A 26,477-nucleotide genomic window follows, 5' to 3' on the forward strand; every position below is an offset into this window, starting at 1 on the left:
TCAGAACTATTTAATATATTTTTTCTCTGTCAGGGAGGATAATTTTTGAAAAAAAAAAAAGAACAAAAAAGAAATCTCTAACAGCAGGTTAAGACTAAAATGTGAGGAAAAAGTAAGAGTACTTAGCTATCTTTACTTAAGAAAGGCTTTATATATTGATCTATCTATCAAAATAAATGATTGTCATGACTGCACCCTTCAGTAATCAATGAAAGTCTGCTGAGAATGGGAAAGATGCTTCAAAACTGGGTAAGTGTAGGTATCCTTCATTTCATTACAGGTAAGAGATTTTCACGCTATTGTCTACTGAATTTGGCTTTCATTCCTGATCAACTTCTAGAATGCATAATTGAAGGAAGCTTGGAGAATATAAAAAGGAAGCATGGATTACAAAGAAAATGGTCATGCCATCCTAACCTCATTTCTTCTGACAGCACTGCCAAACAGAAGAATTAGCAGAATGCTTTCTCTGATTGTCTTTCTGTCTCTGTATAAATAATTTATTGACATTTCAGAAAGTATGGCAATATTTCATCATGGTCTTATAGAAAATTCAGACGATTTTGAACTAGATGACTGTTACTTTATATGTATTTCGAGCTGGATGGATGGCAGGATGGAAACCACTGATGGAACTCTGGCTCTGGTCTCTGGGAGAGAATCTGATCTTGGACTTATGGTACTTAACTTTTTTTTAATCAATGACTTGTTAGAAACACAGATGCTATGTTTACCAAATTTATGGATTATACAAAGTTGAGAGGGATAGGTACCACACTAGAGATTTTAAAAAGTCTTGAGACTATATTAAGCTGAATCTAAGAAGATGAAATTTAATAGGAATAAATAAAAAGGTTAAAAAATGTAGGTTAAAAAATCACCTTTACAAATATAAGATGGGGACATCTGGATAGATAACAGTCCTGTTATGAAAAAGTCCTGGGAATTCAATATGGTTCAGTGTTATGATATGACAGTTAAGGAAGCTATTATAGTAATCTTAGACCGTATTAAGGTTGAGTTTGGGGAATTCTGACTTCATCAGACCATTTCTAGTTTACTGATTACTCATCTTTGCATGCTATATTCTAGGAAAGTCATATTAAACTGGAGAGTTCAGAAGGTCATTAAGATTATACTATTTAGGCATCAGTTGGGATGTCTGAGAACAGGAAGGTGATAGCTGAATGCTTTTGTCTGGACAGCCAGTGAAAATGCCTGGAATTAGGAAATAAAGTGTTTTGCTGGAGGAGCATCAATGAATTGATCTTGTAGAGGACTTACTTAAGGACTGTAATTGACTAGATATACTAGACAGTATAGTCACACAGAATAAGCAAAAAGGGATGAGACATGATCTTTACCATAGGAGGGCCACCTCACAAAGAGGACTGAAGTAACTGCACCTTTAGTGATCGTTCATGGAAATTCTGTAATGTGATTCTGAGAGCAGATCCAGTGCTAATCCAAGGTCTAGAACGCACTCTCTACTTATCTATGTCTCCTGTTTCCACCAAGACTCAGATAAAATTCTGACTTCTATGAGAAACCTTCAATGCTTATCCTTTCTCTCAGTTGATTATCTCCAAATTATTCTGTATACAATTTTTACAGTTGTATTCATGTTGTTTTCCTATAGAACCTTGAGCTACTTCATAACTTTAGATGACTTCTCTTTGTTATCCTCGGGACATAACACATTTTATGGCAAACATGAGGTACTTCATAAATGCTTACTGATCACCTGGAAGGTGATCATTTCTTGATCTAAAGTCTGATCTGAGGTCATTTCTTGAAGTAAACTGCCAACTCTACTACAGAAAACACAACTCCGTTGGGCTGGAAACATTGTTTTGAATGCCAAATATTTGCAGGCCAAAAAAAATTATTTTATGGAGAACTCACACAGGGCAAACACTCACAAAGTGGTCAGAAAAAGTAATACAAGGTGATGTTCTCTATGAGCAAAGCAGAATTGAATTAGCCTAAAAGAAACGTGAGATGCACAAAACTAGAGAAGCCACTCCAAATATTCATATAAACTATTTGTATCTGACCTGTGGCAGGACATTCTGAGCTTAAAGTGGTCTGATCAGCCACAATCAGACACACTATAACTCAATTCTAACATAGTGATGTCATTTTGGTCTTCCTAGAGAATGAAGGACAACAACCAATCAACCAACTGACTGACTGATTTTAATGGATCAATATTAATTGGAAGTTGTCTAATGAAGCATATGAGAGATCTGTCCTATTGAATGTCTTGACCAGTTACTTGGATGAAAAATCACAGAGCTTCTTAAAGACACAAAGATTTGATGAGCAATTAACACCCTGTGGGACAGATTCAGGATCCAATGCTAAATTCAAATCAGAAAGAATTGAAACACAATGCATGCTAAAAATTTCCATTAAAAATGAGTCTTTCAATTTTAAGTCTATCTGTATAACATAAGAGACCTAACTCTGGGAGGGATTTCAGAAGTCACCTAACCCAGAGATGTCAAGCTCTGTGGCTCAACACTCCAAGTATGGCCTAAACCAAATCAAAAAGTAACTGGGAAACATTTAACAAAAATAAATGAAAATGATCATGTTAACAGGTGGTTTTCTAAGTCATTCTGTAGCTTGCAGAGATCTGATCTAATTCTAACTTTTTGACATCATCGATTCAGATATATAATATATAATAATTACAATTTTACAGTAAAATTAATAAAGGAAAATCTCAAAGGATCACAACAAAGTGCTTTTAAAAAAATAAGTGATTTCTTCACCACATTATAATGCCATCAACTTAGATGTATCAAATCCAATAATTAGATAAATAAATTACATCACTGAAGAGATTAATTAATAAAGAACAATAATGGAAAAGTTAGTTTGTGTTCTAGTCATCTAGTAAGCATCTATTAAGTGTCTACTATGTACCAAGGACTATGTAGCAGACACAAAGATAAAAGTCATTGTCCTTAAGGAATTTGCAGTCCCTTCAAGGAAACTACTTGCCATATATTCAAATGCATATAAAATTATAAAAAGTAATGGAGGTGAGCAGAGTGCTAAAAATTAGAGAGCAGCAAAAGCCTCTTTGAGGAGGCTGAACTTTGAAAAAAAAAACGTAGGTTTTAAGGTGGGGAATTTGAGCATTTCATGAACAAAAAAAAATTAAGAAGAAAGAAGAGGCAATGTGTGAAGAAAAGCAATTTAATTTGTACAACAGCATCAAGTGTCACTGTCACACTAATACAAATGTATTAGCTGCGATTTTGAATCATATTTTCATGACTCAAAATTGCTATGTTAATAGTCCAATATATTCCTTTTTTTTAATCTTCAAAAACATTAACACATTGAATTATTTGTAATTAAAACCTAAAAACATTATTTATTCTAATATAAACTTGATAGGGGAAAACATAAAAAAGCTATAGAAAGAAAATATGATGCATTTCTGGATTATTTATTACCTTGTAAGATAAAACTTCCTTGAATGGTTCACTAAAACAGAAAAAGTAATAAGTCATTATTTAAAATAATAATACAAAATGCTAATTAAAATGGTTTAGATGATTAAATTCCAAGGAAATAACTGTCTTATCTGAACAGTTTACATGAGAAAAGAGTAATATAGTTGTTATAGTCATCTTGTCTAACGTGGCTAAGGTATAGCATGCTAAGTATCTAATTCATTTTAGTGTATTTTTTTGTGGGTTGATTTCTTTCATAGATATTTATATTTTTTAAAAGAACAAACATTTTAAAAAATGGTTTAAATTTTTTATTATGTTTCAGTCCAAAAAGTCATAGTTCCAGATTCAGGCAGACTTAATATCCATAAGTACTAATCATCTTGCTAACTTACCTTGTGAAATTGAGGGTTTTTCCCTACCTGCCTAAGTTATGCAATAATAATTATTTATGTATTTTCTAGGCTGATTCTCCCCCAAATGATGAGTTTTTTGTTTGGGTGGAAATAGGAGAAAAAATTTTAGTGATAATTTTTAGAAAGCTTTAAACATGATTGTCCTCAAAATTATGAGTCTTTTGTTTGGCTTGAAGCTAACTTTTTTTGAAAACACTCTAGGAGAATAGGAGAAGAAATTTAATGATAATTTTTAGAAAGCTCTGCTGAGTACTTCCTTTAATTTTCAAGACAGAGAATACATAATCATTCTTGTGTATGTATAAGTTAATAGGTTGTTTATAAAGTTCTTGAGAAGCTTTACAATATACATTTATTAATTATGCAGCGTATTTAAGAGAAAATGAAACAATAAATGCTTATATTGTTAAAATATGATTTTACTTCTTTGTCTTTAGTTCTCTTTCTACGTGTTGAGATGTGTAGCTATAGATGAAGATGAAGAGAAAAAAGTCATATTATGACCTGTTAATTTATAATGATTACATAAGGTTCAACCAAAAATGGGTTTTATTTGCTGTCAAAGGTCTTGGGTCTTACTATTAGTATGCAATCACACAGCTAGGTCGCATGATAGATAGAGCATTGGGTTTGGACTCAGGAAATTTTGTTGTTCTGTTCTTTTGGGTTTTCTTGGTAAAGATACTGGAGTGATTAGCCATTTTTTTCTCCAGTTCATTTGAAAGCACCGTATACCTGACTTAAGACATTTTATTAATTGTATGACTGTGAGAAATGATTATTAATAATCAATATCTTGAGAGATTCAGAGGCTTTTAAATTTTTTCGTTTAAATTCCTTATTTTAAAAGTTCAGATTTTCTTCACATGGACATTACTGATAATAATACATACATACTACATAGACTCTTCCCATCTTGTTCAGTTCCATCCCAACCTTGCAAGAATTTTAATCTAAAGTGGGGAAGCCCATTGTGCTCTACTCAAGCTTGAGTGGAGACAGATCCTTTTGTCTAGATAGCCCAAGGTTGGAAGTGCCCCTTTATAAAAATATTTTCTCTGTCCAGGAATGATAAGATAATGGGGTAACAAGAACTCATATTTTTAAATTGGAATAATTTTACTTCCTCTTTTCCTGTCCTTATTTCGTTAACCAGTTTATCTTGTATAGTTAAATCTAGAAAGCACATAACATATCTAACTAGCTTCTATGTCAAATAATACTGACAGTGGACACTACATTTTAACCTTGATCATACTGGAAAAGCTTCTGTTTTATTTATTTATTTTATTTATCTGTTTGCAAATAATTGATTTATATACAACTAAGCATTTGCAAGCAAGAAAAATACAAATCAAATCAAAAAATAATGAAAGAACCACTCCAATTTTCATTGTACTGGTACCTTTTTTTTTTTTTTTTAAAGGAGGAAGAAGGATTTAAAACCAGTTAGTTTTATTTCTAAATTTATATAGGCATATTTCCAGCATATTAAATCCCAATTCCTCAATCCAACAGATAGCTTTTTAAAAATAAACAAACAAGCCTCAGGTTTTTGTTTGACCTTGTTCCTTGATTTTACCTTCTTGGAAATGTAAACTTCAAAGTGTTCTGAATGAAACCGTAACAGCAAGGGCTTGTAACAAAGGCAGCCTGAGCCTTGGTGCAATGCTCAATTACCATGTCTGTGGCCACCCCACAAGCATGCAAAGCCACCTAGGAAACAAAATCAAAGTTTAGTGATAGGTTCACAGTTCTTTCATAGGGCTAATTTTATAACTTGATTACATGAGATTTTTCATTTCTAGCCCCAACGACTGACCTCTCAAGAAGCTCCAAGCCTTCATTTTCATTATTCATTAAATATTTCCTATTAGAAACATTCCAAACAACATCTTATACATAATCATTTATCAAATAATCATAGCTGATGAGGTCCAGTACCAAATGATGAGGCTGGGATAGTGTTATGGGCCAGAACTCTGAATTTGAAATAAGGATTCTTACAAGGTGCTGAGTGGAATTGATAGAGACAATGGTTATTTAGCATGATGCTTAACAGTTCTCTAGTTCAGTACATGGGTATTTAGTACTTACTTTAGTTCTATAAGATTCACACCTTTGATTAGAGAGGATATAAGCTCCGACAAACTCAGCCAGAATCAGAACTAGGGAAGACAGAGAAGTGGTGGCAGGCTCTCCTCCTTCGCTTCTCCACTGAAACCAAGATCTGGAAGCCTCCAGAAAACTAGCCGAGCCCTAAGTGAAGGGGATAGGACTTTGAAGGAGACAATAAAGGATTTGGACTTTAACCCCTGGCTGTACTTGTGTGGTGATTATTGAACTGAAATGAAGGCTGCCTCCAGGGACCCCAAGAAAACCTCAACAGAGAATATTACATTTTAGAGAGAATATTACAGAGTAGCAATTCTTAGTTTGAAATGTGAAGAATTCACAATGGCACTCTTTTTGACAAAAGATAATTTTATTTATGAGAAAAAATTATGGACAATGGGAGTGGTAAATATGAAACAATTCAGGAGATCATATAGTTTGCAAAGAAAGGAGTTTTTAACAATTAACAAGGGAAAAAGGCAAATTCCCTAGTGAACTCACAAATAACCAGAAATCCACCATGATGTGGATTAGGAGTTTAGCACCCTAAAAGTTAGCTCTAACAAGGAGAAAGATACCATGAGAAATGGGGGAATTGAGGGAGAAGAAAGGTACCATGAGACAGAGTGCCATGGCAAGTCAATCTCTAAAAGGAATTGAGCAAAGATGGAATAGACCATGGGCAGATTTATAGGGTCTGGCATTACAACTTCCTGCTTGGATATTGCTTGGGGCTTTCAAAGACCTCCACAATGGGACTCTAGAATTGAGCTGATGCCATCAGTGCTCTTCCCTGCCTGCCTCAGGGAACATTCAGCTTCAGACTTTCTCTGTCAATTCCACTTAGTTATCTAGGATTTCATCAATATCAAGTATGTTAGTGTAAAATGATATAGTGGGTAACAGTGCTGGATTGGGGATTAGGAATTCCAGAGTTTAATTTTGTCACAGACTCTCACTGTGCAACCTTGGGCATGTCATATGAGTCTTGTTTACTTATCTATATAAGACAAGAATCATAATAGCATATATCTTAACCAGTTGTGGAAAAAAAAAAAAGAAATTGTAAAATGCTTTGTAAATCTTAAAGGACTAAAGAAATCATCATCAGATTGGTTTATTCATATTAATAAAGAAAATGCACCAAGTTGAAAGATTACAACTTTTCAAAGTCAGCAAGTAGTTGAAACAAGAGTTCATAGGCCTAATAGCACATTATTAAAAAATGGTTTAAATACATGATCTCACTTTTTCCTTATAAGACTACTGTGAGGTAAATATGCTCATTTTATAAATGAGGAAACCAAGGCTCAAAGAGACTTATGTGACTAGTCATTAGCAGAGAAACAAGATGTATACCCAGGCCTCCAGGGTCCAATTCCACTGCTCTTTTTACTATATCATACTCTCCTACTTCCCCAGATCCTGTGTTTCAGTACAAAATTCAATCATTTGGAACCAATAAAGCAAACATAAAAGTTATTTTACATAACTTGAAAAAACTTGAGAAAATTCTTGAAGAAGAAAAGTTAAAATTTCAGTGTGTAAACTAGTGATCTTGTTAAGTGTAGATTTTAGTGCAATTACGTAAGATATTTTAAAGGAATTAATTGAAAAAGCACAAATAAAACTTGGGTATAAATCTCACAATGAGAGCCTTAATAATCTATGAAGGGAAAATCAAATTCTGACCATTATTTTTTTGTTTCATTTATTTTCATGATATATATTTCATTTAAGGATCTTAAGCTTTGTTATCAAAATAATATGTAGTGGAGAAAAAGTATAATTATTAGAGTAAATCTAGAAAAATGATTTTCTAAGGGGAATAAGTCCTGAAGACTCTGAAAACCCCAGAGGATTATACCTATTATATGGGAATATATGCAGAAAACTTGCTCTCCATTTTATTTCAGCAGCCTACATACAAACTTTGAATGCTGTATAACCCCTGGGCCAAGTTCTTCTCATTTACAATTTTGCTTTCTAATGTTCAAACTCTCATTAACTTTAAAGGAAAATTGAACAGACAGACCTTATGAAAATGTCATGTTGGAAAATAAGATTGAGTTACTGTTTCTTCTTTGAGATGTGTTTAAGCGTATCTATGTATATGTACAGGAGTAGGGGTGGGGTGGGGTGGGGAAAGAGATGTATGTGCATGTCTACTGGTTAAATTAAACCTCAAAACATCCAAAATGAATTTATTATCTTTACCCCCAAATGCATCTCTTTCTCTAACTTTTCTATTACTACAGAGGGTACCACCATTCTTTTACTCACCCAAACTTGTAACTTGAGTCTCATTTTTAACTCCTACTCTCATCCCTATATTTAATCAACTGCCACATCCTATTGTTTCTACCTTTGTAATATATCTTGTATATGCCCCTTTCTCTCCCCTGACAATATCACCATGCTTTTTCAGACCCTCAACACCTGGACCATTGCTATTGATTGGTCTCCCTGCCTCAAGTTATGCCCTCAGATGTCAAATTGATCTTCCTAAAGTAACTGAAAACTTTGGTCAGGTGACTCCCATAATATGTTTTTTTCTTTTCCAGGTTCACATTCTCTTTTTGAAATGGAGAAGTGATTTTGTTTACTTAGTTTGAACAGAATAAACAGAAGAATAAGAACTACTTGTACAAACCAGAGTTTTTATTCTATTAAACCTGAAGCCAATTCCCATTATCCTCAAAATGTAGTGGTCCAAAAAAAAAAAAAAAAGAGAACAATCTCAATTCAATGATTTTTTAAAAGCAAATTATATTCAGACTCTAAGTGTAAAATAAAATTAGAAAAGCACACCATTGAAATGACAGTAATAAAAAATTAAAAAAACTTTAAAAAATCTAACTCCCCTTTCCACTACTTATCCTAAAATGTCATAGACTGAATTAAGATTACATACATATGCAGAAATTAAACACAGTCACAAATAGATATGTGGCAAGAATTGACTCAGTTATTCCCTGAAAGATGACCTGATTAAATGTATGATTCTGTTGAACAGTATATTTAAAATGTAATAGGTAAAAGAGTAAATAAAATTTTATTGCAGGTTATAATTTTGTTCACCAAACTTGTTAAATGCTTTAGGCCCAGGATCCTTAACTAAAACGGAAAGTCCAGAAAATTATCCTTTGCTGCTAAATTTTCTCCCAGAAATCTCTGAAGTCTTATGGCCCCAGAACCTACTTAAATACAAAGAATGATTTGACTGAGGCTTCAACAATTCCAGTATCAGGCTTCATGGCTGAGCTTTACTTAGCTTGATGCCAGACCTACACATGAAAGAAATAAACACTTTATAAAAGTAGCTACTAATTTCTTCAAGGGAATCTAAGACTAAACACCAAGGTTCTTTGAAAAACACTGAAATTAGCATAGAATTACCCTATGTAGTAATTCTTAGAAGAATATATATTTATGCTCCAAGTCATTATTAAACAAAGAAATGACAATTAAGACAACTCTGAGATACCACTACACACCTGTAAAATTGGCTAGACTGACAGGAAAGATAATGCGAAATGTTGGAGGGAATGTGGGAAAACTGGGACACTGATACATTGCTGGTGGACTTGTGAACACATTCAGCCATTCTGGAGAGCAATTTGGAACTATGTCCCAAAAGCTATCAAACTGTGCATACCCTTTGATCTAGCAGTGTTACTACTGGGCTTATATCCCAAAGAAATGTTTTTTTTTTTTAATTTTATTAATAACTTTTGACAGAACCCATGCCAGGATAATTTTTTACAACATTATCCCTTGCACTCACTTCTGTTCTGATTTTTCCCCTTCCTCCCTCCATTCCCTCCCCTAGATGGCAAGCAGTCCTATATATGTTAAATATGTTGTAATATATCCTAGATACAATATATGTATGCTGAACCAAACAGTTCTCTTGTTGCACAGGGAGAATTGGATTCAGAGGGTAAAAAATAATCTGGGAAGAAAAACAAAAATGCAAATAGTTTACATTCATTTCCCAGTATTCTTTCTTTGGGTATAGCTGTTTCTGTCCATCATTGATCAATTGAAACTGAGTTAGATTCTTTGTCAAAGAAATCCACTTCCATCAGAATACATCTTCATACAGTATCGCTGTTGAAGTATATAATGATCTCCTGGTTCTGCTCATTTCACTTAACATCAGTTCATGTAAGTCTCTCCAAGCCTCTCTGTATTCATCCTGCTGGTCATTTCTTACAGAACAATAATATTCCATAACATTCATATACCACAATTTACTCAACCATTCTCCAATTGATGGGCATCCATTCAATTTCCAGTTTCTAGCCACTATAAACAGGGCTGCCACAAACATTTTGGCACATATAGGTCCCTTTCCCTTCTTTAGTATTTCTTTGGGATATAAGCCCAGTGGAAACATTGCTGGATTATAGGGTATGCACAGTTTGATAACTTTTTGGGCATAATTCCAAATTGCTCTCCAGAATGGTTGGATTCGTTCACAACTCCACCAACAATGCATCAGTGTCCTAGTTTTCCAGCATCCCCTCCAACATTCATCATTATTTTTTCCTGTCATCTTAGCCAATCTGACAGGTGTGTAGTGGTATCTCAGAGTTGTCTTAATTTGCATTTCTCTGATCAATAGTGATTTGGAACACTCTTTCATATGAGTGGTAATAGTTTCAATTTCATCATCTGAAAATTGTCTGTTCATATCCTTTGACCATTTGTCAAGTGGAGAATGGCTTGATTTCTTATAAATTAGAGTCAATTCTCTATGCATTTTGGAAATGAGGCCTTTATAAGAATCTTTAACTGTGAAGATGTTTTCCCAGTTTGTTGCTTCCTTTCTAATCTTGTTTGCATTAGTTTTGTTTGTTCAAAGGCTTTTTAATTTGATATAATCAAAATTTTCTATTTTGTGATCAATAATGATCTCTAGTTCATCTTTGGTCACAAATTTCTTTCTCCTCCACAAGTCTGAGAGATAAACTAATCTATGTTCCTCTAATTTATTTATAATCTTGTTCTTTATGCCTAAATCATGGACCCATTTTGATCTTATCTTGGTATACGGTGTTAAGTGTGGGTCCACCAAAGAGATCTTAAAGAAGGGAAAGGGACCTGTATATGCAAAAATATTTGTGACAGCCTTCTTTGTAGTGGCCAGAAACTGGAAACTGAGTGGATGCCCATCAATTGGAGAATGGCTGAATAAATTGCGGTATATGAATGCTATGGAATATTATTGTTCTGTAAAAAATGACCAACAGGATAATTTCAGAAAGACCTGGAGAGATTTACATGAACTGATGCTGAGTGAAACAAGCAGGACCAGGAGATCATTATATACTTCCACAATACTATATGATGATCAATTCTGATAGACATGGCTCTCTTCAACAATGAGATGAACCAAATCAGTTCCAATAGAGCAGTAATGAACTGAACCAGCTACACCCAGCAAAAGAACTCTGGGAATGAGTGTGAACCACTACACAGAATTCCTAATCCCTCTTATTTTTGTCTGCCTGCATTTTTGATTTCCTTCACAGGCTAATTGTATACTGTTTCAAAGTCCGATTCTTTTTATACAGTAAAATAACTGTATGGACATGTATACATATATTGTATTTAACATATACTTTAATATATATAACATGTCTTGGTCAACCTATCATCTGGAAAAGGGGGTGGAGGAAGGAGGGGAAAAATTGTAACAAAAGATTTTGCTGAATCAAGGCTGAAAAATTACCCATGCATATATCTTGTAAATAAAAAGCTATAATAAAAAAAAGAAGAATATATATGTGTGTGTGTATATATGTATATATATATACATATATATATATATTTTAAGCTTTTCTCAAATTGTAATTGAGTAGAACAGAATCTAGCTATTTGTTTCTTTTTCTGGATATACAGACAAGATAGCATTTGACTTGGAATCAAGACCTGAATTCAAATCCAACTACAAGATACTTAGTAGCTAACTCTGTAACACTAGGGAAAGTCCCTTAAATTCTTTTTTATCTTAGTTTCCTCAACTATAAAACAGGAATAATATAGTACTTTTCCTCCTAAGATTTTGTGAGGATCCAATAAGTTAACATATGTAATGCAATGCAAGTAATTTAAAGCATGCCATAAATGTGATTTTCAGCTTTTGTGATATTGTGATTACTCTCATTTTAGGGTTCTTTCAGTGTTCTTAGGGGACAAAGGAAGAATTTATAACTTCTCCTAGCTCCAACACTGATTTGTGAGAGAAAAAGCAGTTAACCAGATGCTCATAATCATAGGGGAAGAAAACACTTACTTTGTAAAAAACCTACTCTGTATTTGCTGTTGTCTCCTGTGGGAGACAGGGAGAATGGAAGACAAATACATATGATTTTTTTTTAAACCGACCTCTTCCACAATGAGCTAAATCTATTTTCTAGTCACACCTGAGACATTTAACTCAGTTAATCAAAATAATGCACACAGTGTGAAAAATTTTCATTTCTGTGAAAACAGATTCTAAACCACTGTAAATATTGACTGTGAAGTTATAAACTAGTACAAGCAGCTGAAATGTCAGGAATTCAGTTCATTAGCTTGTTGGGTGACTATGAGGCCAAGCAATTGGTTTAACTGACAGGTTCAATGAAATGACTCAAGGAATTTCACCCTTATTATATGGTCTACCTTTTCCATATGGAACATCTCATTTTTGTAGACATTTTCAGGCATAATTATTTTACTAAGAATTACTAAGAAACCATTAAGCAATATTTTAAAATTTAAAGTTTCGGTATCAAATTTCAGGAAAATTTGGATCCAAAGCACTTAATCTATTGCAAATGTTTTCTGTAAGCCTCCCCATTTGACATTATGGAACTCAAATCATGATCAATTCAGGTTTGTGCACCTGCACCTACACATTCTTAATATAGAACAGGTTCTTTCATTTTCCTCAAAACCATAATACTTGTCATAGTTGGACAAGTTCAAAACATTCATGTGCCAGATTTTGAAAGATGGTGACTAATAAACTATGGAAGTATGCTCTATTTTTTCCCAGCACTCCCCAATCCCCTCCAGGGTTATAGGGCAATGGTAAATATCTGCTAATGCTTACCAAGAGTTGTTCAGTGTTGGAGACAGGAGACAAAGAGCCAAGAAGAACGTGACTACCTGTGCGTGAACTCTGATACAGTTAGCTAAAACCTTATTGTGAACAAACAATACGTCCTAAATTCCTGAGACAAGATAACGAGTGTGTCCCAGGAAGTCGGCCATATCCGCCCCGGAACTAGATAACGAGTATGCCCCAGGATGTCAGCCACACCTGTGGTCTGACATTCTTCTCTTTACATTGCAACCCCCCACCCAGAAAACGCAGGCAGTCAAACCATATATAACTAGGCTCCTTCTTTCAATAAATGAGACTCTTTTCCACCGCAATGTAGTCTCCCTCCTCCTTCTCGCCCGTTTCTCTTACAAGTCTTAGTCGTTTCCTCGACACCCCACTAATGAAGAGGTCCTGCTGGTTAGGACAAGTGGCGCCAAAGGTGGACTCGAGGAACGGACTCTCGACCAGGTGGACCCCTGAAGTCGTCCTCGTGGACTCCTGCAGCCATCCGGACCCCTAATTATGGTGAGTAGTTTCGTCCACCTCATTTCAGTTATGGGCCATAAGCTTTCTAAGGAACAGATCTTTTGTTAAAGATCTTAAGGATTCACGCAGGGAAAGGGGAGTAAGGGTTAAGAATTCAGCCTCTGTGTTGCAGGCTTAGAAAATATCAAGAAGTTTGAAAAATCTTTCTCTCTCTCTGTCTCTGGCTGACTGCAGCAGCCTGTGAGAAAAAGGGGAAAAAAAAAAAAAAACAGATTGAAAGGGATTTGAAAGTTCAGAAAGTTAAAATATATATAGAAGAGCAGTGTGCTAACATTTAAAGGAAAGAAGTTTGAATGGAATATCTAGGCATTCTCTGTGAAGGCAGAGAAAAGCACTAAATGGGCTTGGAAGTTCACAGAAGCCTCTTTGGATTCTGGAATGGGAAAAGGGAATTCAAGGTGAAACAAACTTCTCTCTGGGGGTTGAGGTCTTGGAAACAGACCCTAGTCTGTTTGATGATTTAAGAGCTTTGCTAAGTTTTAAGAACAATGATTAAGGAAAATTTCCTTGTGATTTTAAATTTTTTAAGGAAAAGCCTACTAGAGTAAAGAGCAATAAAATCCAAGTTTAGCCTGGCCTGGGCAATAAAAAGCTCTGGAGATAAGATGCTAATAGCTGTTAGAAGAAATGTGGTGGGGGAAAAAAAAAACTTTTAAAGACAGCTGTATTAGTTTGATTCAGTTTGTTACCTTCTGAAATATATTGAGTTATTAACATAAGTTATACTTTAAATCCAGCTCTGCTGGATTTTGTGGGTTTTGTGGAGGTTTGGGCTATTCACTATAGTGTGAATCTTACAGGTTTTTGAAGGGAATAGGAAAGAGGAATGCAGGTGATTTAGGAAGGACTGATTTGTAGGGAAATTAGAGGTTTGCATGGTTTAAGGAAGGTGAAAGACTTTTGGGTAAAAGGTGGGGGAGGGAGCCACCCACCCCCACTGCCTTCTGCTACTTTACCAAAGGAGCATCTGGGAAGGAAAGTTCTTTAAGGAGATTGTTTACGTATGTAGCTAGAGAGAAAGAGAAAGTTGGAAATGGGTGGATTTGGGAAGAAACCTGATATTGGGAAACTGATGGGTTAAATCTTGAAAAGGATCCCCATGTAGGAAATCGAGTGGGGAACCCGAGGGAAGTTTTTTTCTGTGGGGTCAGGAGTGGGGGAGGGGTGGCCATATGGAATCCTCTCCTCCCCTCACCCCTCTTAAGTATGTTCCTGCCGCTTTTTTTCTTATCTGATTGCGGTAGTGCAGCAAACTGTGATTTTTAAGGACATGCTTACTTTTAAATTAAATGATTGAATATTTGTTTTTTTTTTTGATAGATAAAAGTTTTCTTGGTTGAGGAATATGGTCATAAATGTGATCCATACTTTGGTCCGAGTATTTCTAAAAGTTTTAATTGCTATGTTAGAAACCTTCTTGAATTCTTTTATGTGGAATTGGGTCTTTTGTATAAGTTTAAATTGATTGTATTGGGTCATCCTGAGGTTATTGAAAAGGCCTCTGAACATAATAGTTTTTTTCTTTGTCCTTTGAAAATGTTTTTGTTATGGACAATATGCAATTTGGGATAAATTTCTATGTATTGGGTATTTTAAAAGCAAAATGATTTGTATGAATAATGTTCACTCATGTAACATCTACCTAGATATGGTAATTGTTCTAAGTTGTGAACTTATTGAGGCGAAATTTCTTTCTGTTATTACTATAAGGTTAGGGTAAATCTTTGTTTAAGATTTATCAGAAATTTGGTTAATGACATCTGTTATTGGAGGTAAAGGTTTTTGGGCTTAGAGTTAATTAGTTAATGCTATTTGGGAGTTTTAAAGCTCCACCCTCTGACAATTACTGGGACAATTGATAAGCAGTTAAAACTCAACTGCTTATGTTATGTTATAGTCATGTTCTTGCATTTTTCCTTCTGTAACTGATCTCTCTGATCAGAGCAATAGTCAAAAGAAGCTGTTAATGCAATTCAATTATGTCAGGCCTTGCTATTTTTAGTCTGGTAATCATTGTATCCTAAATGCTTGGGCAACTAAGTATTTCATCTGGTCATCTGTCTGTTATTGGATATCTGTGTTCTGTTCCTTTAAAGTTCTACGTGATAAGTGGACAATTAACAGGGGTCTGTAAGACTGCAGCCGTTTGGCTTGTCCTGTAAAGCAAACTCATCTCTTCACATAGGAAACTGCTGGCCAATCCATTTTGGCCTCCTCGTATTTTGCAACAGTTTGATGAACTGAGTTTATCTGAGACTGATCTAATCTTTATTTGCTAGATTTGTGTTTTTGTTCTAGATTTTGGTCAAATTACAGATATTGGCTTGCTTCTGGAACCGGGATCAGCTTTGATCAGCTTTGATTGTTACCGCGGCACACACCCACTCTGCAAGGAATGAGAGCCTCCTATCACTTCACAGCCTGAAGCAGCAGTTTTAAATGAGACCATGGACTGGACCCTGCATCGACTGTACTTTGGACTGATATGAGGGACTTTGGGAATGGTTGATGACTGACTGTTAAACCTTGCCTGGATCATCTATTACTGTGTGTTTAAGATTTGATATGGGATTTGTTAAAATTGTGTAATTATTGCTGTTTAAGGGCTTTTTAGGAAATGCTACTGTATTAGTCTGTTATGTATAGGAATTTTGATTCACTCTCGGAATTTATATGGGGAATGGTCATTTGATAATTCCTTTCCGTGAGAAAAAAAAAAGGGGGGGAGGTAGAGATAAAACATTGGGAAAACTGGTATATTTTTTTCAAAATACCTGAAAGAATGGGAACCCCTAGCTCCTATTCATTTTGCCTTAGGCATTTCTGCCCCACCCCCTATCTCACTAGTTCAGATTGAATTTGGATGCTTTAGTTTTAGAATCCCTTATTGTGTTAAAATTTCCCTGGCAGACTCAGTTTTGGGATTACTAATCCTGGTATCAAAACTGGTTCTCAACTCCCCCTGGCTGACAACCCTTCTTCCTACTCTTCTGGGACTGTTCGTGGCTATTCTCCTTATTTCTTTCGGACCTTGACTGTTTGCTAAATTAACTGGTTTTGTTAAGTCCCAGGTGGATGCTGCCGTTCAGAAGAGTACTCACTTGTTCTATCAAAGGCTCCATACTCCTGAGTCGTTGGAACAAATGCAAAATCCACTTTTTGAGCCTCTGCAGTTTGCCAATTTAGAGGCCGAACTCAACACCCCCTGGTATCGTAGATGAGATAGTTAAGTGGGCCTAAAGCTGTGGAGGAGCCCATGACAGGATTATTGCGACTCTGTGATCTGCTATATGCTGGCCTTATGCTGCAGGATTATCCTATGACGGGATTATTGTGAGCCTGCCCCTAGTAGGGGTGGTGTCAGCTCGCATAGCCTAAGACAGGAGTCCTGCCAAATGAATCATGTAGGCCGCAGGTCCAGATGCACGTCGCATAGCCTAAGACAGGCCCTCCACCGACCCATAATTCATCATGCATATAATAAGGAAGGGGGAGATGTTGGAGACAGGAAACAAAGAGCCAAGAAGAACGTGACTACCTGTGCGTGAACTCTGATACAGTTAGCTAAAACCTTATTGTGAACAAACAATACGTCCTAAATTCCTGAGACAAGATAACGAGTGTGTCCCAGGAAGTCGGCCATATCCGCCCCGGAACTAGATAACGAGTATGCCCCAGGATGTCAGCCACACCTGTGGTCTGACATTCTTCTCTTTATATTGCAACCCCCCACCCAGAAAATGCAGGCAGTCAAACCATATATAACTAGGCTCCTTCTTTCAATAAATGAAACTCTTTCCCACCGCAATGTAGTCTCCCTCCTCCTTCTCGCCCGTTTCTCTTACAGGTCTTAGTCGTTTCCTCGACACCCCACTAATGACGAGGTCCTGCTGGTTAGGACAGTTCAGAAAATTTAAAGCAGAAAAGCCTAATCATAGTCATAACATGAAAAAGAATACCTTTATGGAACAAACATAGGAAGTCTTCTCTAACTTTAAGTTAAAGTCAGGCTGAACTGATAAGTCTGAATTGAACTGGAAGACATTTATATTTATCACTTTTTACTATATGTGACAAATCAAACTAGGTTAAAAAACTTAATTTATAGAATATATAATTTGCAAAACTTGTTTATTCTAATTCTCTTAGCCTCAGTTTCTTCATCTGTTAAATGAGGGGTTTGAACAAGACAGTCATCAAATTCCCTTTAAGCTTCCATGATCCTATGATCTGAGATCCTTGAATGATTGGGTGCCTAGCAAAACTTCTTAAAAGCCTTGTTCTATTGAATATGATAACTTGATTTATAATCGGAATATGATTTTTTTCTATTTAAATGATTATAGCTTAAAATTTTTTTTTACAAATAACTGTTTTTAATGTCAAAAGTTTTCAACATTCCCTCTGCAGTCTTGATCACAGTCTAAGATTAAAGAGCTTGCTAAGGATAGGTAAATCTCATGGTGAGCTAGTTTAAAAGTTCGCAAATTATGGACTAATGAGGTTTTTAATGGATTTCTAATACCACTATCCTCATTTTTTCCTGGCATTAAATGAATGATGGAACTCAAGACTTAGAGCACCTGATATATCTAACCTGGAAAGTTAGATGTTTTCAATCAAAATATTGCTGCCCATGTTACTAATGGGCTTATATCCCAAAGATATCTTAAAGAAGGGAAAGGGATCTGTATGTACAAAAATGTTTGTGGCCGCCCTTTTTGTGTGGCTAGAAACTGGAAATTGAATGGATGCCCATCAACTGGAGAATGGCTGAATAAATTGTGGTATATGAATGTTATGGAATATTATTGTTCTGTAAGAAATGACCAGCAGGATGAATACAGAGAGGCTTGGAGAGACGTACATGAACTGATGCTGAATGAAATAAGCAGGACCAGGAGATCATTATATACTTCGACAACAATACTATATGATGATCAATTCTGATGGACGTGGCTCTCTTCAACAATGAGATGAACCAAATCAGTTCCATTTGTTCAATAATGAATTGAACCAGCTATACCCAGCAAAAGAAGTTTGCTGCCCTAAAAACCTTGCCCACAAAGTAGTTAGTTCTAATTTTTATCACTGAACTTGCAAGTAAAATGAAGAGCACTGAAAAAATGCTTAACTCTACTTTGTGTAGACTTAAGATGGAGGTTCTAAAGGCAGAGTTTACCTACAATATCCAACAAGAATGTACCATTTAGTCAATCTCTACACTGTAGATCTAGCTAGACCTGAAAGAGATCTCAGAGGCCATTCTGTTCAAATCCTGCATTTTAAACATAAGGAACTTGAATCAAAGGAAGGATCAGTACCTTACCCAAGATTGCAATAGTTAATAAGCATCCATGGCAGGATTTGAATCCAGGGCTTTTACTCTGGAAGCAGTATTCTTTCCACTGTAACATAGTGTTTAGCTTCTGAAAATGAGAAACAGGCCAATGCAAACATGCCCTTAAATAACCCAAGTTTCTTCTTAGTTTTAGGAAACAATTTTTTAGAGAAGTCCTTTGTAACACTGACAGTTTCCAAATCACAGTCAAGTTTCAATGCTTAGATTTTATATCAGACCCCTCCCTCCTTGTGCTTTTCTGTTCCCCCGAATGATGTAATGAGGCCTCCTGTCAGCACAAATTGCAACATGAAGGACTTTCTGCCCCTCAAAGTATATAACCTTAGCTTTCTTCTTCTGTTTCTTGGCCCAGAACAAAAGCACTGCCACAGAAGGCCATACCTGTCAGCTCAAAGAGATTTTTGTGTGTTTGTTGCCAGAAATAAGTCTGTTCCAAGATATTCCACTGTTAACCACCTTCTCCCTTTGTAAAATTTTGTGTGCTTATAAAAATTTATTGGGCTTAAGGTCTGGAAGAGATCATAAAATCTCAGTTTAAAAAAGTCAGACACTTATAAAAAGTCTTCTATTTCTTGGCCTTTTTTGGCATATTAAACAAATTCAATTTGAACTAATGTGATCATAAAGGCATATATCGCTCCTTTAAAATTTATATTTGCCTTTTTTGTCTTTCAGCAGCTAAATTACAAAGGCCTAATTCTGGTTTTAAAAAAGTACGTCACAATTCAGAAGTTATATTAAAATTAAATTTTCTCTTAGATCTTATGCTTTCTCATAGCTCCCTTCAAATATCAAGTAAAATCCCACTTTCTAAAAGATTTTCCAGATCCCTCTAATTCTTTGGGATTCCCTTTAATACTATCTTCAATGTATTTTATTTTAGTATTTTAGTAGTTTTCAAGACCCCATTTAAGATTTTTCTGGCAAAGATAATGGAGGGGTTTGTCATTTCCTTCTCCAACGCATTTTATAGATGAGAAACCAGGGCAAATAGGGTTAAGTAACTAACCCAGAGTTACAGCACTAATTAAGTGTCTGAGGCCAGAACTGAACTCAAGAAGAACAGTCTTCTTGACTCCAAGTTTAGTACTATTGTACCACCTAGCTGCCCACATAATAGAAGATACTTAAATATTTGTTGGCTTGTTTTATGTATACATTTTAACAACAATAGAACAATCATGATTTCCATAAGAATAACTACAAAGTCAAAAATTAAACATTCAATTTAACACTAGTTCTAGATATCTATAAAATGAATTGAATGAGATCCTACTTGTGGCACTTAAGCCAATAGTCATCATACACTCAATCAAATCTATTTCATTAAGTTTAGAAAGCGTAAGGACTTTTTACTCTATTTTATTAACCATTTACTTTAGATGACTGGGCTAATAATAAGTTATGTATTGTTCACACAAGTTATGTATTGAACTCTGTGAAAAGCAAGGTCCCCGAGATGGCTTATTATCTCAGTCTATTTCTCTTTATGACCAATATGACTCTATTATATAGGCTATGTGATTTCAAGATGAGAAGATGATCATGATGTCACTGGTATAGGAAAGTCAAAGATAAAAAAAATTCTCCTCTTACCAATGCAGATGGACACATTCTTTGTTAATGGAACATCTCAGAGAGTTGCCCATAGCAGGGGGAATTTAAGAGTGACAGGATATGGGGACTTGGACTCAGGTCTTCTTGGTTCTGAGGCTAAAAAGATTATTTAACAAGCTTATTGGGCTGCATAGTCAACTCAAATTTCACTTAAATCAATTTATGAGGTCCTAGGCCAGAATCCCTTTGAAATAGACTCTCTTCCTACCACCACCTCCATCTGTAAAAGATCCACCCTGACAAATACTACCTGCCACCATACAGAAAGATGATGAATTAAGGACGCAAAATGAGACAAAGCTTTTGGATATGGCCAAACCGTAAATTTGTATTGACTATGCATAATTTTTATAACAGTTTTGTTTTTATTTTTTTCCACTGAGGTGAAGGATGTGAGAATGACAAAAAAGAGATTTTTATTAAGTGAAAGAAATTAAATTAAAAAAAAAAAAGGGTGAGAGGCTTCTTGATGTTGCCAAAATTCTCTAACTCTCCTCCCTTTCCTGTAGTAAACAGATGAATGCAGTTTGCCCATGACTTTTAGTCCAATCTTCCTTCCTGTGTTGACTCTGACCTCCCACGCCTCTTAGTTCCATAAACCTCCCTACTCTCTCCTGGCCTTGTCAATTACTTATTCCATCTGCCTACTTTGACCTCAGATCCCCTTTGTAAGTGTCTGCTTCCTGCCTCGTTGGCTCAGTCCCCGGTTGGATCTCTAAAGACAGTGTTCTCCCTCCCTGGAGTTTCTACCACTCCAGCAGATCAAAGTTGGCTTCTGGGCACGACTGAGTGAGGTCTCTACTGACCCCTACTGTTTCTGGTAAAACTGCAAACCTTCTATCTCAGTTTCCTTAAGTTCCCATTAATCACATCTGTCCAACTTCAGTTTATGCTAACATTATTTAAATCTACTGCTACATTCTCAAGACAGGTTTTTTTTTTTTTTTAAATATAAGTATGATGTTGATTCCTGGAGAATTCTTAAAATAGGATTGCCTTCATCATTTTATTATATGAAAATGGCAACAATACTAGAAAAGAGTGAATTGGGTTTCAGCTGGAGGAGTCTGGCTTGTGTGACTTGGTGTGCTAGTAAATCAGGCCCTTTGCCTTGAAAAGAAAAAGAGCTAGCTGTGGTGGGTTAAGGCAAGGATTAATCCAAAAGGTAAAGCAAAAGTGATAGTAATGTTGAGAAGGCCAAAGGCATCCCATAATATCTGAGGCCATAGTGAAACTGATTCCAACAGAGCTCAACAAAGGAATGAGGAAAATATATGTTGATGTTATAGAGATCAAAGAACCAAAGAATTCTGCTGCAAGAAAGAACCTTAGAAATCTACCATCAAATGACATTAATACAACTGAAATCCCAATATTCCTCTCCAAACAACTTTAAAATAACAAAAAAACAAAAATTGTAATGACAAATACATGTAACCCCCAAGAACTTTATTGGTATTAGAGCAGTTAAAGTCTAACAGATTAATTAATTCTTGTCTAACAGAGGGCATGAGTATGAGTTGCTTATGTTTGGATGTTTTTTAAAAGAATGAAGTAGAGACCTCTTGAAGGAAAAAAAGGGAGAAGAAAAATGGGGAGAATTTATAAAAGAGAGATAAAAGAGAGATTCAAGGAGGGAAAATAAGAGTGAGGTAAGAATGTTAATATATAACATAATAATAAGGAGAGAATATTAAGGGAAGCACTGCTCAGAAGCAAAAGAGATTTCTGAAGAGGAATAAGATGAAAAGAGAAAGAAAGAAGATAATATGACAGAGAAAAATACACAGTAATTATAATTATGAATATGAGTGGGATGAACTTAATCATAAAATGGAAGTATATAGCAGATGGATGAGAAAGCAGAATCCAATAATATGTTGGTTACCAAAGACACATTTGAAACTGAAAAATACACACATACAGAGTTAAAATAATGTGATGGAAAGATACCTATTATGCTGGAGTTAAAAAAAAAAAGTAGGACAGTAATCATGATCTTAGAAAGGAAAAGCAAACAACCTAATTAAAAGAGCCAATCAAGGAAACTGGGACAAAAAGTACCATATGAAACTATCAAAAAGTTTAAAGCAAATTTCTGTGATAAAGGCCTCATTTTTCAATCATTTAGGAAATTGAGTCAAATTTATAAAAATAAGAACCATTCCCCAAATAATAAATGGTCAAGGGATTTGAATAGGCAGTATTCAGAAGAAAAAAAATCAAAGCCATCTATAGTCAGATTTTTAAAAATGTTCTAAATCATTACTAATTAGAGAAATGCAAATTAAAACAAGTCTGATGTACCAACCTCCTATTTGTAAGAAATAAGAAATGCTGGAAGGGATGTGGTAAAATAGGCACATAATGAATTACTGGACTAATCATTCTGGAGAACAATTGGGAACTATGCCCAAAGGGCATATCCTTGACATGGCAATACCATTACTTGGTCTATATATTAAAGAGATAAGAGAAAAAGGACTTATATGTACAAAAACATTTATCACAGCTCATTTTATAGTGGCAAAGAATTGGAAATTGAAGGGGTATCTATAAATGGGAGAATATCTGGACATGTTGTGGTAAATGATTGTGCTATAAGAAATGATAAGGATGGGGAGGATTTTGAGATAAAAGAATAGGCTAGAAAATTCCACGATCTCCAGATTATCCCCACAAACCAATCAAAATTGCAGATCAAGATGAAAAAGTAAAAACTTGGGGCAGAACAGGAAGAAATCTACAAAAAAACACAATAGGTCTGAAGAACAGATCAAGAAAAGAAAACATGAGAATAACTGGACTACCTGGAAGTTTTGAACAAAAACGAACCTTGATATAATAATATAATAAGTAATTAAAGAAAATTGTCCTGAAATGATAGAATAAGAGGGGAAAGTAGAAATAGAAAAAAAATCCACCAATTAATTTCTACCTCAAACAGATCCTACAAGGAAAACCTACATGAATATCATTGCTAAATTTCAAACCCCCCAGATTAAAGAGAAAATTTTATAAGCAACAACAACAACAAACAACAATTCAAGTATCCTGGGGGTACAGTTAGAACTGTATGGGATCTATCAGAGGTTATAATAAAAGACTACAGATTTCAGAATACTCTGTACTGACAATCAAAGAACTAGGATTGTGGCCAAAAACATTATATACAACATTATATCCAAAATTAAATATTATGTTGAATGGAAAGAAAAGGACTTTCAATAAACTATCAGATTTTCAGGATTTTTTTCCCTCAAACTTGAACTGAATAGAAAATTTCACACAGAAGAGCCAACATCAAAGACTAATGCCAAGGTATATATATCCATATATCCATATATCCATAAGGACAAACTATTTATGTTTTATATGTGGAAATGTAAGCCATGTCTAAGACTGACAGTAATTGGGTAGTCCAAAAGAAAGACTGAGGTAGAGCTGAGAATAATGTGATCCTAAAAAGCAAAATGGTCTAGGGAAAGGTAAAAATAGTAATTATGCTATATGAATGATGTACAAAAACAACAGAAAATTGGAAGGGGAAGGAGGGCTGCTAGTTCTGAAATCCTACTCTCATCAGGAAAGCATTAAAAAGGGATCATCTTCCAAAATCTTTAGAGAAATGGGGGGAGGAGAGAATAGGATAAATGGGATATAGGAAGATATGTAAGTTAAAAGAGTAGTATAAGATGTACTGATTAGTGGGAAAGGGAAGGGCTAAAGGGAAAGAGAATTTCAAATTTTTAAAATTTGAAACTTTTTTAAAAGTTAAAAAAAATTTTTACTTATAGAAAAAAGAAATCTATTGCCAAGTTACCTATACTATTGTCAGGTTCCCTGGGATCTAATTTAAGGTACTGTTCCTTAAAAGAAGTGTTCTCTTTTATGGAGTACTTTGGTGCTGAAAAACAAAACAAAACAAAAAAAGGACTTTTGCCAAAGAAAAAAGAATTAAATAACTTGGTAAAGAGTGGACTGCTAAAATCTTATGTATGGGGATTGCTAAAGTAGTAAACTGAGAACCTGGAGTCGCAAGATTCATCTTCCTGAATTCAAATCTGGCCTGAGACACTTACTACTTGTGTGATCATTTAACCTTGTTTGTCTCCATTTCCTCATTTGTAAAATAAGCTGGAGAAAGAAATGGTGAACCATTCTCAGTATCTCTACCAAAAAAAACTCCAAAAGAGATTATTTTGAGTTGAACATGATTGAAAAACAACTAAATAACAACAAAAATCTATGTGTAAAGCTTTTCTTTATCATGAAGGAGTCTGCTTGCAAAATGAACAAAAAATGATCTGTCATTAGTAAAAAGGCTCAAATTACCTTGCAAAAAATGTAGGGGATACTTCTTTGGAATGGAAAAAGTATTTTATGATGTTAAGTTTGTAACAGCAAGCTTTTACTTATTGACAAATGATTAAATGTGAGCACAAAGAAACTGATGTTAGGAGCAAATACTGTTCAATTGGCCCTTTTGGCCTTTTTTTGAAGACTATAGAATAGCTAAAGTTATGAAATACTTTGATTACTCCTAGGTAATCTGCATTTACCTTTTCTTTAAGACAGAATATAAGTCAAAGTTAAAAAAAAATCATACAACTGACTACTATGGAGTCTCTATAAAGATTGTTAGGTTAATAAAACACTTCTTATGTGTTTACTAAGTGCCAGTTACTATGTTAAGCACTAGGGATATACAAAGAGAGTCAAAATCCCTACTGATTTCATAGGGGAGATATGGTAGTTATTCTGTATCATCAATGAAAGAAGAAGCTCTGAATCCCAGGAGGCTCCAGTTTAAATCACTGAAAGTAATGAAGAGTAAAACTAATAGTGGGAGTCAGCCTCGGAGAGACTCCTGGTTGGCTGAGAGATGATAGTTCATGGGACAAGAGTTTGAGAAAGTTATCTATTTTCCTGCCAGGTTCCTGTTTGCTTCTACTCTCCCTCCCAGATAATGAGGGGTATTTCCTGTTCCCTCTTAATTCTAGTGCTTTTCATGTGTTTATTATCTTCAGTTTGCCTTGTCTATATCTTATTTGTATATTGTTGTTCACATGTTATGATGTCCTTTAAATTGTGAGTTCCTCAAGAACAGGAACTGTCTTTTTCTTTTCTTTGTATCCCTAGCACTTGGTACAGTGCCTAGTGCTCACAATGCTTAATCAGTATTTACTGACTGAATAATATATTTATCATTCTTGCATTTGTTTTTAAATGTCTGTACTTGTGGTATTATTTTTTTCCTCTTCCTGTTAAGGTAATCCATTCTGTTTAAGATCTTATGTGCCATAATTATAAATGTCTGGTTTCATTTAAATAAAATGAAAACAAGGTGATCCCCATGACACTGGATCAAATTAGAGAGTTGCTATGTGGTGGCCCATCTCTAGGAACTTAGTTCTTCCAATGTAAGGAGAGGTTAAAGGGAAGTAATTAAGTATCCAGGTGTTAAGTGCCTAATCCACACATTACACTAGTGATAGATTATATATTGTATGAAAAATCAGCTAAACCTCCTAAAGTGACTAAAGGCTTAACAAAAGAAAAAGCCTAGAAGGGCTTCTGCCCAAATATTTTAAAATCAAATAATTAACCAGAACTCCATAACAGGACTTGATGGATTTTCATTATCATTTGATAAAAAAGGTAGTTATTGTCCTCAAATAGGTAAGATTTTTACATCAAAACATATGGTCTAGGCATTTAGATGTAAAGCAGTGAACTTTTTCCACTTGGAACCCCTTTTCACCCAAGAAATTTTTATATAACCCTAAGTATATAGGTTTATACAATAGGTATACAAATCAAACATTTACTGATAATAAATCATA

At 34.9% G+C, this 26,477-nt stretch overlaps 2 protein-coding genes across 3 annotated transcripts in view; one reads left to right on the forward strand and one right to left on the reverse strand.

The window, feature by feature from the left end:
• TBCK (TBC1 domain containing kinase) overlaps nucleotides 1–26,477 on the forward strand; it is a 640,231-nt gene that overhangs the window by 608,571 nt on the left and 5,183 nt on the right. The gene's annotated exons all lie outside the window — the stretch shown is intronic.
• GSTCD (glutathione S-transferase C-terminal domain containing) overlaps nucleotides 1–26,477 on the reverse strand; it is a 174,518-nt gene that overhangs the window by 15,236 nt on the left and 132,805 nt on the right. For both annotated transcript variants that reach the window (XM_051967432.1, XM_051967431.1), the window contains 2 exons: nucleotides 5,472–5,605; nucleotides 3,474–3,504 (listed from right to left, as the gene is read on the reverse strand). In XM_051967432.1, the coding sequence (XP_051823392.1) occupies nucleotides 3,474–3,504; nucleotides 5,472–5,605 (165 nt within the window). The remainder of the gene's footprint in view (nucleotides 1–3,473; nucleotides 3,505–5,471; nucleotides 5,606–26,477) is intronic.

Source organism: Antechinus flavipes, chromosome 6 (assembly GCF_016432865.1).
Source record: "Antechinus flavipes isolate AdamAnt ecotype Samford, QLD, Australia chromosome 6, AdamAnt_v2, whole genome shotgun sequence".
Classification (NCBI taxonomy): Eukaryota; Metazoa; Chordata; class Mammalia; order Dasyuromorphia; family Dasyuridae; genus Antechinus; species Antechinus flavipes.